This window comes from Phoxinus phoxinus (assembly GCF_949152265.1).
Source record: "Phoxinus phoxinus genome assembly, chromosome: 9".
Taxonomy (NCBI): domain Eukaryota; kingdom Metazoa; phylum Chordata; class Actinopteri; order Cypriniformes; family Leuciscidae; genus Phoxinus; species Phoxinus phoxinus.
In genome coordinates, this window is record NC_136884.1 from 10389255 (window position 1) to 10402420 (window position 13166).

Here is a 13166-nt window from a genome sequence, read left to right on the forward strand (position 1 = left end):
TTTGTGGATTGTCTGTATTCTGGCCTTTAGTTTTTTATAATGCAGTGATTTTAATAACTTGCTACAGTACTTTTTAATGCCATGATGATGCTCAGGTGACTTTGATGCACATAATAATTGTGCAAGACCTCAGAACATAACAATATAGTAAATAATGTAAATTACCATGGATAATGTTGCATATAGTTTATATGAATTCTGCAACAAACGTTTAACCGCTGAAGAAACATTTAAAATTCAGAATGAATTTAAAAAAAAAAAAAAAACAGAGAAACTTTTTTTCATCCAAATGTCTTTAACTCAGTTTGTGCCTAAAAACATTAAATGGAATTATCTTCATTTTCTTAGTTGCTGCTCTCTCTTTCTTACTTTTTTTCTCTCTCCCCATCCATCTTCTTGCTGTAACTGTGAGCCAACCTGTTGTAGCTCTTCCACACCCCCTAAACTTTCCCCTCTAGAGGTATTTGCTTCATTCATTCACTCTCTCTTTCCCCTCACACACCCTTTTGCTCTCTTGGATTCTCACACCCCTCGTCCTGGGACAGTGTACTACAGCGTGTGGAGTCCCTTAACCTGTGCTTGGATTGTATTATTACCTGACGGATCTCCAGTGGACTGGGTCTGTTTCCCGTGGACAGCAGTTTTGCATTCGAGAGGAGGATCATGGTGCAGGGGACAGTGGGACAGTGGGAAAGGTGAGAGAGTGCCTCTGTACGAACTTTGCAGCCCAATGCCTCACAATGCAGAAAGCTGTATATCTATCTAGCTCACTGCCAAGTTCCTTTCTCTCGTTTTCTTTTTCTCGCACACTCTGGACGTGGGCCATTCTCTCAGAGTTTCTAAGCCAGTAGTTCTCAACTAGTTTTGCTTCAGGATTTAGACTTTCTTGGACATCAAGTGGCAATCCATCTCAGTAGAATTAATATTTAATGAGTATTTTTACCCTGTGTAGTTTGGTGCATGGTTTTTGAGGATGAAGCAATGTGTTGTTAGTATTCGTCCAATTTGTCTAGCTTCAACAGAATGAGTTCTGTGAGTTCAACATGAGTTCGATTGGGTTCATAATGTTTACTCATCCTTTAAATAGATGAGATCTTTCCCACTCACCGCGACCCAATAAAAACAGACCTGCGGCCCATTTTAGGGTCATGACCCTTCAGTCGAGAACCACGGGTCTAAGCTACTGCAATTTTGCGTTTTGAAGTTCATTTCCTCAAACATCTACTGATTAGAACTGGTATAATTTGACCCAAGTTCATTTATTTGTTTAATGCGTTTTTTGATTAGGTAATTGTGGAACAAAATCCGAGGCTCAATCCACCATGTGCCGTTCCACTCCATTTACCACTGCGTCTGACGGCTTCAATAGCCCTGCTAATGCAACTAAAAAGCCTTGAACAAAATAATAGAGTGTGTCTGTGATGCCTCCAGTCTGATAGCTTATTCCTTCACGCACAGGCTTTTACACGCCCCTCGAAGTTGAACGGCACTCCGGCTTTAGTCGTACGTACTGCCATAGATGAGCCGCATAAAGTCACTTCATCACTGCACGTCGGCGGCTTGCCTCTTCCTGACGCTGATAAGCCTTCACAAACAGCGTCCTTTCCGGCTTTTATTGTGAGCGAGCGAGTACTGAGAGTATGCGTATGGACATTTGCACTACAAACAGATGTTTGTGAGGACTTTCCTCTCAGTATCTTAAAAACATTCATCGCTGAAGCGTCATTTAAGGATGTTTGGCTCATCTCATGAATGGCCGCTATTGAACTTTGTGTTCATGTTTGATTTTGTGCATTCACCATTGCGCTCCATGCAACAATTGCGTGGACTGTTTGGATTGGCGTCTCTCCATGTGTGCGCTGGTGCGTTTTTGGACGCTCTTAAGAAATGCGCTTAACTCTTAATTTAGAGCTACACATATAATCTCCTGTGAAGTGACCGTACCCAGGAACGGCTAACAAACAGCAGGGCTTGTAGAGAGAGGAAGAAGGAGAATTGGGTCGGCTCCTGTACCTTTACAATCCTTTAAAGTGGGCAATCCAGCTGCACACTCACCTCTCCGGTCGGCCTGCGCTTGTGAGATTACATTCTCTGTATGGTGTATGCAAGTTGCTGTGCGGCAGACATCAAAAAAAATATAGCTTGAGTCACGGCGGTCGCACCTTCCTGTCTGTACGTGAGCGCAAATAATCGCTCGTTCAATCAGATTCATTCATAAATCGCACAATCAGACGGCAGTTTCCAAAGTGCAGCATTTCAAAAAGTCTTATCTGCCCCGTCCAGAGAACCGGAGTCCATGTAAAGTCGTGTAAACTGACTGTGGTACAGAAGTGCTTGAGGTTACATGCTCGAACAGGACTGAGTTTGAGTGGTATGTGCAGAGTTCATGGCCACACAGTTTTTTGATGAGCAATCTGACAGCGTTCCACTGCGTCTGATAGGAAAACGTGCTTTCGGTGCTAACTTTGTATGCTAAGGGCTGCTTAGAAGTGTCTTTCGTGATAACATAAAGTTTTAGCACTACTGTACGTAACAATGCTTTATAGACTCTTCTGCACCCCAGAGAAGTTTGTAAAAGTCGGCGAACCCTCGCAGCTGCATTAATTTTGTGGACTGTCAGAGTCGTTCCCTGCACATAAGAAGTGGCAGTTGTGCAGTAAACCATTGCATTTGGATGGCGGTGGTTTCTGCACAGCTTGACAGTGCTGTCTGTTGGTTGAACAGAGACTCGCTAGTCGTAAATATTCCCTACTGATGTAACCTGACAAAGCCATAGCGGTTCTGTGCGAGATCATCGATTCCATATGGTATGTAGTTAGTTAGCACAGTATTTGGAATGACAGTATTTATTTGGAGAGGAAGCTGTTCACCTGTCTGATGCCTCTGGATTTTGTATGCTTTTACAGTTTGGGATTAGTCCTGATTTCAAAGAGATTTTGCCATAGTTAAGCCAGGAGGCGATTGGGGGTTAGATGCCTTACTCATGGGCATCTTAGTCGTTTCCCGCCGGTACTTAGAATCAAACTCGCGACCTTCGCGTTAAAAGTCCAACTCTCTAACCATTAGGCCACAACTGCCCCGAATTGTGACATATAGATATTTACAGTAAATTCACAATCACAAGAAATATAGTTGCAATTATGACCTACAAAGTCACATTGTGAGATATTAAGTCAACTTTATGACCGTCACACTGTGAGATATCAAATAACAATTATGACATTGACCCCTGGTTTCACAGACAAGGCTTAAGCCTAGTCCCAGACTAAAATGCATGTTTTATATATTTAATATATTTTAAGATATGTCAGTGCAAGTTGCTTTCAGTTAAAACAGCTGAAACGTGCCTTTTAGTCTGGGACTATAGGCTTAAGCCTTGTCTGTGAAACCGGGGGATAAACATACATAGGTAAAAACCTAATTTTACTGGCAGATAAGTGAGGATTTTAGGGTTAATGGAGAAGTTACATCAATGAATTGGTGTCCTTGAGGGGAAACTCTAGAACCTTCTGTCCTAAAGGCAGATTGTACAGTATTTTCGCTGCAGTTCTCACCTTACTCTCTAGACCACACACAGACATAAGTAATAATGAGCAGTCTTGGTGTCTTTCACAAAGGTCAAGTTTGTTGTGAAACTTTGACCTCAATGTCAACTTCCATGTGTGATGTAACCTGCTAGTGTCAATTCACTTTGTTCTCTTGGGAACAACAATGTGTGAAGATATACATATAAACATATAAAAAAATAACCAGTTTTATTAATGCTGTTGCCTAGATGCTTAAGGTTATATTACAGTTCACAGAGATAACACATAGAAGGTAGCCTATTGTCATAATAACCATATTGCAAAAAAGTCCAACTCAGCAAACTTACCAGGAAAACTTAGCTGGTAAAGCTGGCCGAACAAGGAAGACTTGCTAGTTAAGCTAGTTCATTAGCATCCCATGTTGAAGACCAGAATCCAAAACACTATAAATGATGATGGGCAGCTGGTGTTTGTCATTATTTACTTGTTTCAAACCAGTTTGACTTTCTTTCTTGAATATAGAACTAAAAAAAATAGTTTTCTTTTCCATACATTGTTCGTGAAAAATGACCACGGCAGTGGCCTAAAATGACACAAAATCACCATAAAAGCATAATGGTCCCTATGACATACATACGCACGTGTTATAATACAGTTTTCTGAAGACATCCAACAGCTTTTTTAAGGAACAAAGTGCAATACTGTTTAAAAGTTTGGGGTCAATGTTTTTGCACAAAGTCTCACCAAGACTGCATTTATTTTAATAATAAATAATAAAATATTTTAAAATGTAATTTATTCCTGTGATGATAAAGCTGAATTTTCAGCATCATTCAGTGTCACATGATCCAACTGAAATTAGTCTGATATGCTGATTTGCTGCTTAAGAAACATTTCTTCTTATTATTATCAATGTTAAAAACAGTTGTGCTGCTTAATATTTTTGTGGAAAATGAAATAAATGTTCTGATAAATAGAAAGTTCAAAAGAACAGCATTTATTTGCGATATAAATATTTTGTAACATTATAATTTACTGTCCCTTTTGTAATGTTGCAAATAATTTTTGGGACCTTCCATTATATGGAAGAACAACATGTACATTTTTATACAATTATCATTCTTTTTACTGTACAGATTATTATTGTATTGCTATTTTATTATTGTCCTCTGTTGAATTTAATCCTGACACCCTGATACGAATAAACTTAAAAGAATATCATTGTGCAGTACCCCAGTTCCTTAACCTTAAACAATTCTCTTTTATTTGAATAATACCTGTCTCCATCTGAGAGCTATTCATTTCTTAACCGGCGCTCAGCGGGCCTGCACCGCCATATCTGACAGGATAAATGTGGCGGATTATACAGGCGATTTTCAGCGAAGATTCAGCGATTACATTGACTCTGCTAACAGAATAGATCAAAGTGATTATTCTGGATGTGTGTATATGCATATGTATGACGATACCGATCTCTCTCTTCCTCTGTCTTACAGATAAAAGGGAGAGAGCATAGCAGCTAAATAAAGTGGAGAACAAGCCCGTCTCAGGACATCAGTCCAAGGAAGAGGATCTGCCGGCAGAGAGATAAGAGGGGGAGGACAGGGAACGAAAGAGAAAATCAGAGGACGAGAGAGAGAGAATGGGACATTGCGGCATATGGATCTTCCTCTTGTCCCTGTCTCTCTCCCATCAAAGCACCACTGCAGAGGCTGAAGGTATAGACTGCTGACTCATACTTTATCTACATGCGATAGGGCTTCTTCAGTCCCCAGTGAACTGCCAATATCACGCCCTTCAATCAATCACGCTCTGAAAAAGGTTGCAGGCAAGGTACAAAATGGACATTTGCCAAGCATTAAATGCTCAAGCTAAAAAAAAAAAAATAAAGTTAGGTGAGTAACTACAAATGAGTGACTCTCAATACGCAAGAATGGCATTTAACTCTTTGCTTTGGATGTGAATGATTTTAATTAAGTCAGGGGTGTCCGTTCCTGCTCCTGGAGGGCCACTGTCCTGCAAAGTTTAGCCCCAACCCAAATGAAACATCTGAGCTAATCAAGGTCGTATTATAGGCATACTAGTAACTTCCTGGCAGGTGTGTTGAGGCAAGTTGAAGCTAAACTCTTCAGGACAAAAAGAAAGAAAACTTCCAAAAGAATGAAAGAAACTTTAGACTTCCAATTCATGATTTGACTAGCATCTAAAAAAAAGTGTTTTGCATACATTGCGATTTCTTTTACTTTCGCACTCTATTTTTAATATTTGATTAAATATTTTTAAAACAATATATTAGTTGATATGTATAGATGCTAGGTAATAAGTTGCAAATGCTGATGCATAACTATTATGTTATTAAAGCGAGACAGTAGAAAGTAAAAAAGTGAACACAATTAATTAATTTATTGTTATTAGTTGAATACATTCATTAATACTCAGTTTTAAATAATCATATTTATTTATTTATTTATTGAACAATTAATAAGTTACTTCAATGTTGGTGCTTTTTGCCTATTTTTTATTGTATTTATTGTTTTGTTTTTTTATTGTTTATTAGTTGGTGAAATAAACAAATATTAATATTAAATAAATATTATTTATTCTAATATATGTTGGTGCTTTTTTGCCTAATTTATTTATTTATATGTAATTTAATTTTCACTCTTTTTTCAATTTACGTATCTTATTGTTTTCTAGGACAAATAATCGAGATATTAAAGAGATACTGTACTAATTGAACATCATCTATCTTGCTGATAGTTTCCTGTCACCGTTCTGTCCCAAAAATATAAATGTCCTTGATGAGCCCACAGTTCAAATCCTTACAAATGTCCTGTTGTATGAGATTCTTTTGCAATAGTGTTTCAGGGAAGTTTACTTTTAATCATTCCCGTGTGTATCAGTTCACCTGAAGAGTACAGGTGTAGTTTTTTCCACGTGTCCTGCTGAGTCAGCAGGTTCTGCTGCGGCACATATGCAGACGTCCTGCAGCTTGATACCTCTGGGTTGAGCCTTTTAAGATAAATCATTGTAACCCTCTCTGATTTCCATCAGCTTAGAACTGTCTACAAAAAAAAAAAAATCAGTGTGTGTGTTTCTGTTTCACCTTGAGCTGTGTGTGTGAGGGGGGAGAGAGCGAGAAAGAGCAAGAATGTGAAACATATTGAATTCACGCAGGATGGTTTTTAGAGGAGTCTGTCAGGACCAATTACCGACTGAGGCACTAATGCCCCGAAACACTGTAATTTTCCACACCTCTTCAAAATGGCTGTTTGCAGTGACAGACACTTGACTATGAAATGGAAAGAATGTGCTTTCTGAGGTCATGTCCTTGTACTCTTTCACCATCTCTTCCTGCTTTATGTCGAAGCCCTGTTAAATGTAAAAGCAAAAGCAACTTACCCAGTAATCAACCCTTACATCTGTAAATACAAAGGTAGTCACTTCTCATTGCCTTCAGGGCCTTGTTGTCATGTTAATAGTCTGTTGCTTTTAAAGTAAGTAAGTTACCTTATTTCTTTACTGACTTTATGACTCAGCACTGAATGCAGCTCTTTTATGTTGTATCGTGTTAAACTACATCGTCTTCACAGGCGGATGATTTTAATCTAGCAGCAGATTATTTTAGTTGTAATCCTCTTTGCACACAACTGCACAGTCTGCAAGCAGCAGCTGAGATGTATCTAGAGATGTATCTAGAAAGTAAGACTGGAGAGATCTGTTTAAGCGTTGTATGCGATGAAGAGTCTCTCCTGACTGTGGCAGTGCTGTATTGTGGTGCTTTTGAGGGTCGCAGGTATTACTGTGAATGCTAATGGATTTGAGATAGTGAGGGAAAAAATTATAATGATGGAGTGAACTCTGAATCAATCACTGAATTAATCAATGAACAAATGAATGAATGATTGAGTGAATGAACGAGTGAATGAACGAATGAATGAATGAACGAATGAATGAATGAATGAATGAATGAATGAATGAATGAATGAATGAATGAATGAATGAATGAATGAATGAATGAATGAAGGGATAGGGTTTGTTTCATGGTTTAATAATTGATTGTATTATAAAAAACTTAAAATGGCGTGTACATGGCAGATCTTGATTTCACCAAATGCAACATGTTTCTGGATTAACATCTTTGTTGATCCTTGAACAACATTCCAATCAACCAATCAGATTTGAGGGACAAGTTTACAGTTTGTGTCAAGTTTAGGCTTACAACCAGGGTTAGGTGCTTCTACATCAGTGTTATTCACCTATCATTTCCCTCTGATTTTAGGAATAACTTATGGGTAGGGTTAGGTTTAGGGGTGGGGTGGGGTGGGGATAGGCTAAGACAAAATTATCAGACCGGAAGTGGTTCCAGCGCGTCTAACTTGGCAAAATCAGGATGTGCCGTATACTGAAAGTTTTCACCTGAATTAAGATGCCTGAGCTGAGAGAACATCTGCCAAATTCACATTTTGTCCAGTCTGTCTGTCCTCGTCTCTTCCACTGGTTGAATGCCTCTGGACCATCAGCACTGACCGGACCGCTAAAGTTTACTTTTGATGAACTTCCCCATTGCACGAAAGCATTTTTCTCGCTTAGAATGCTGTATGTGAGTGATAAATCACTACAGCCTGCAGTGTTTGTTCCCTTCTGATGTGGGTGGCACAGATTTTCCCAACTCTTGTGAAGCAACTTTTCTGGAAATGAGACTTTTTTTATGTAGTTCCTGCCAGATGATCAATAACGCCATGGCGTTTAATGCAAATACTATTGTTTCCAGAGCTCTATTGTGTTTTGATTTTATAATAGCGTCTGTCATCTTGTGGTTGTTTTGGGGGGGAGAACATTTTCAGGGCATTCTGTGAGCTAGAGCCTTTGAAAAGCCTGGGATGTACTGTACTTGTCTCCTTCGGGGTTTTTTGTATTTCAGATGTGGGTGTGTAAAACTACCTTCTCTGATCTCTGAGATCTGGATGTACATTGTCCGCTACTATTAAGTCTAATCTAGTACTGATTAGCCTCGTCTTCAGAGAGTTGTCAGACTCGACATCTGCAGTCCACTTAGTGCCAGCCGGGACAAGTGTCACAATGATTGTGTAATCACCTCACAAGCAAGGCCACATTCGCACCGATCAAAGACAGATATAAATCATTACTTGGACCTTTTTTCAGGATGCACACTACTGGAAAAGAAGCTCAGAAAACGTCCTGAAAATGCAGGTCATATCATACCACAACACTAGCATTGGATGACTGGACTTTAGGCTACTTGTATTCTGATCAGGTCTAATTCTGTGTCTGTAGTTGCTGTTCCTGTTTAATGTGGTTTCTAAAGTGCAAATCACTAGGCATAAATTAAATTGCTCTGAAAATCTGGTGTGTTTTTTTCCGAGACTACACTGCCATCTCATGGTGAATGCGCACTTTGTGGCTGGGTGTGAACGAGGAAGCCTTGAGTAAAGTGAGGTTGGACCCTTCTATTATTATGGTTCAAAATTGAACTGAGAATGTTTAGTCAGTTTTATTGAAAAATGACGCAAAACTGCAATATAGTAAAACTGCAGTTAAAAAATTAAAAGAAATTCTAATGTTGATAGAATTAAATACTGTTTGATTAAAAAAATAGCATCGTATTTTATAATAGCTTCAAAGAACACTTCATTTTCCAGATTGCTCTACCTTCAAAACAAAGCCAAAGAACATCAGACTTGCAATAGACAAATCTTTTTGTTGGACTAATAAAATACCTGTTGCTTGTGATCTTCTATGAATTTAAATCTGGCTGTCAATTCGATTCAGCTTTCTGTGGGGTGTGTGTCCAATTCCTCTAAATTGTGCCCAACTTTCTTAATATGAACTCTTAGCTATCTTTTAGAACATTTTCACTTATAAAACAGTCTCAGCCATTGTAAAAGAGGAACATTAGTCAAAAATCAATCTCCCTTGTTCTTTTTCAGTATGCCGTACAGCCATGCCTGCAGATATTGTGTTCCTGGTGGATGATTCCTGGTCAGTGGGTCCGACCAGCTTCCAGCAGATCAAAGAGTTCATTGCGGACATCATCCGAGCCTTCCAGGGAAGTGTGGTTGGACAGGAAGGCGTTCGCTTTGGAGTGACTGTCTATTCAGACCTGCCTAGGTCCGTATGCATATTGTATGCTGCATGTGTGAATACTATATGCTCGACCTTGTATCTTAGTAAGCACGAATAAACTGCTTGAATGTGTCCTTGTTCAGGATGCGTATAGCTGTGACGGATTATTCGACTCTGGAGGAAGTGCTGAGAGCCGTGGAGGAGTTGTCGTACGAGGGAGGCAGCAGCCGCACCGGCCTGGCATTGGAATTCCTCGTGGAGTCAGTGTTCAGTCCTTCTATCATCAGAGACAACTCCCCGAAGGTGTGACGCTTCAATCACAATCACTCCAAAACACCTTCTTGCCTAACCCATCTGTGAGATAAAAAAGACCAACTTTACACTGCAAAGGTGGCACAGAAGCTGCATCTAAAGCGCTACATATATATATAAAAAAGACAAGTTCACACACAACCAAAGCCACGTTGGAGCCACAATGGATTTTTAAAATGGCTTTTATGCTGTATTGCATATTTACTCTTAATTAATTAATTAATTTTAGGGCCTCTCAAGTTCACAATTAAAGATTCGAAACTGCTGCATGGTATGATACAGCCAATCAAAATATGTTTGATGTTTATTGTACAGTTAGGAGGATCAGGATTATAGACCAATGACATTTCATAGTGGGTGGGACTACACTCTTAAAAATAAAGGATCCCCCCCCAAAACATTTTTTTTGCAGTGATGATGCCATAGAAGAACCATTTTTGGTTCCACAAAACACCTTTCACTGAACAGTTATTAAAAGAACCATTTTTTCTTGGTGTGACGAATATTTGAAAATAATAACCTTTATCTACTATAAGAACCTTTTGTGCAATGGAAAGGTTCCATGGATGTTAAAGTCACCATGAAATCAAAATGGACAATTCTTCTTTTTTTATGGTATAATGCAGTATTTATTATAAATTATTTATCCTTGCACATCATGATTTTTCAGTGTATATTCCGCGAAAGCAATTCAAAAGCACACTGAGCCGTCTGGACAAAATGAAGTCAAGCTCTACATTTTTTCTTGTTTGAGAAGCCGTTTCACTCAAATATAGGCTACATCAAAATAGGGAAGAAAAGACAATCGCAACTTCCATTTAATCCCGACTTTAAAGCTTCTTCATGGATCTATAGATTCCAATAAAGCACATTTGTTTTGAAGAGTGTAGCTACCCAGCATGAAGGCACATAAATGGAAACCAATCAATGTCACGTTCTTGCTCACAGCTTGCATTGTTTGGCACCTCATTTGGTTAGGACACAGTCTAAATACAGAATACTGAACCGTAATCATATCTGGAATGTATTGAAATGCAAAATTTCCAAATGAAACGTCCTGTCACATACACACAGAACAACCTTCTAATTATATCTCAAAGAGCTGCACCTGCAGTCACTTCATTGATTCTGTCAGGACATCACGTCCTGCGCTGCAGTGCACACACTCTGCTCCGCAGTGTCCCACCCATCCTAATTTAGGGCTCGATTAGGATTCCAAACTGCACAGAGCTGCTGGTCTTGCTGTGCATGGTGCACCTGGTGTGAAGAAACGAGCTGGCGTTTATAATGAACTGCAGAGATTTACCCCTTTTTAAAACTCTCTTTAACATACAGTAATGGCATACTAGTGTAAGGCGCATAAAGATGAACACGGACTCGGCTCGGCCAATGCGGTGAACTTTAGGTGACCCAGGAGATGTTTCTTTTTCAGAATACTCATTTGTGAGTCAGTGTAAGCGACTTTGCAAGTTTGGATCTGCTGCGGTAGGGGAATTATGTATGCAATGAGATGATAATTCATGCTGTGTGCTTTCAAGGGCATCAGTATCAGCGTGATACTCTTAATGGCAGATTGAGTCCCTTAATACAAATTCACACTTTTGGGTGGATTTCATGAAAGCTGTTAAGACAGTTCTCAATTGTGTTTCTTATTACTGTAATGTGAAAGATAAATATATATTTCAGTTGTAAAGTATACATAACCTTTATGATGATTTCAATAAAAAACGAATTATATAACATCATTGTTTTTCTGTAGTGCAGTATAATGAGAATTCTTGTTGAGAATAATGGGAATGGTAAAAGTGCATGATGACTCATTACAGTAATGAAAATTAGAGTGTTAACAATGCTTAATTGTCCTAAAAAATGTCACAATGCAAAATAATAATAATTAAAATATTCCTAAATGTAGGCCTTATTTTCTTTCCTGGTAGCACTTTATTTTACAGCCCTGTTTTACATCTAAGTCCTGTGTATTTACTATAATAACTAGTTGCTAACACTAAACCTAACCTTAACCCATATAATTAACTTATATTACTTTCTCATGTAAGTACACTGTAAATGCACACGCTGTAAAATAAAGTACTATCTTTTTTCTTTGTGGTTAAATATAAGCAGGACCTTTCTCGATAGTCTTTGTGAGATTTACTCTTTAATATATTTTTGTACATCTTTGAAATGTAATGCCTGTGGCATGTCTAAGGGGGATCTACAAGTATATGACCCAGTTTTATTACTTTGTGCGTTGACTGGCTTTATATTTCTGATGTTATAAAAAGTCTCACAATAGACATGTGTTTCACTCTAAAAATTACATGGAAGAAAGGAAAACTGTTTTCCAAAAAGGTTTGCATTGTGGCATCATTTTAATTACAATTAAGCTAATTTTTGAGTGTTCGTCAGGTTTTGTGAGATTCACCCTTTTGCATGTTGGGATATAAAGCATCACATTATGTTTCTTTCTGGCATCAGATTGCTGTTCTGATCACTAATGGCCAATCGGATGATCCAGTGGACGGTCCAGCTAAAGCTGTTACAGACAGTGGGATTTCACTGTTTGCTGTGGGTGAGTTTTCAGACTTGGTGCTATTCATGTCAAATTATTCATTGTGTGTGCGTGCGCATGCTTGTGTGTGCGTTTGTGCGTGCGTGTGTGTGTGTGTGTGTGTGTGTGTGTGTGTGTGTGTGCATGCCTGTGTGTGTGTGCACTCCTTTATGTTTTGACGTGTGACTCAGAGTAACTATAGTGGAGTGATTTACACTGAATGGTAGTATTGGTGAACGTGCCAAGCCATAAAACGTGTATGTTTGTGTGTGTCAGCCTTGTTTCCTTGACTTTCTGACGCTCTTTCTGTTTTGACGCCCAGAGTGCTGAAATAATTATGGCTCATTACCCGGTGGCCAACTAATTGCTGTAATTTTTCATCAAGCTCATTCCTCCTTGCTCCCCTTCAACACACACACACACACACGCACACACACACACACACACACACACCGTGTCCTGCCTTTCTAATCAGTTTTCCCAGAGAGATCTGGCCGTTTGACACATGTACAGCAAGGCGACATGGCGTGACGTTCTCCCATCATCACTCTACAGCTGATAACACTGCAGACGGGTCTGGGAAATATGAGGGTCACTCATGTACACACACACACACCTACACACACCTGTTAAGAATTGACTGCACCTTACAGGCCTCCATGCTATATTTTGTTTAAAATAAAGTCACT

General features: G+C 39.0%; 1 protein-coding gene across 1 annotated transcript in view; it reads left to right on the forward strand.

Annotated features, from left to right (window-relative positions):
- Window positions 1–496: 496 nt before the first annotated feature.
- The window catches only part of col7a1l (collagen type VII alpha 1-like), a 59082-nt gene continuing 46412 nt past the window's right edge, over window positions 497–13166 (forward strand). Inside the window, exons 1-5 of the mRNA XM_079622860.1 lie at window positions 497–695; window positions 5024–5245; window positions 9479–9659; window positions 9758–9917; window positions 12405–12498. Coding sequence (XP_079478986.1) covers window positions 5170–5245; window positions 9479–9659; window positions 9758–9917; window positions 12405–12498 — 511 coding nt within the window. The 5' untranslated portion in view covers window positions 497–695; window positions 5024–5169. The remainder of the gene's footprint in view (window positions 696–5023; window positions 5246–9478; window positions 9660–9757; window positions 9918–12404; window positions 12499–13166) is intronic.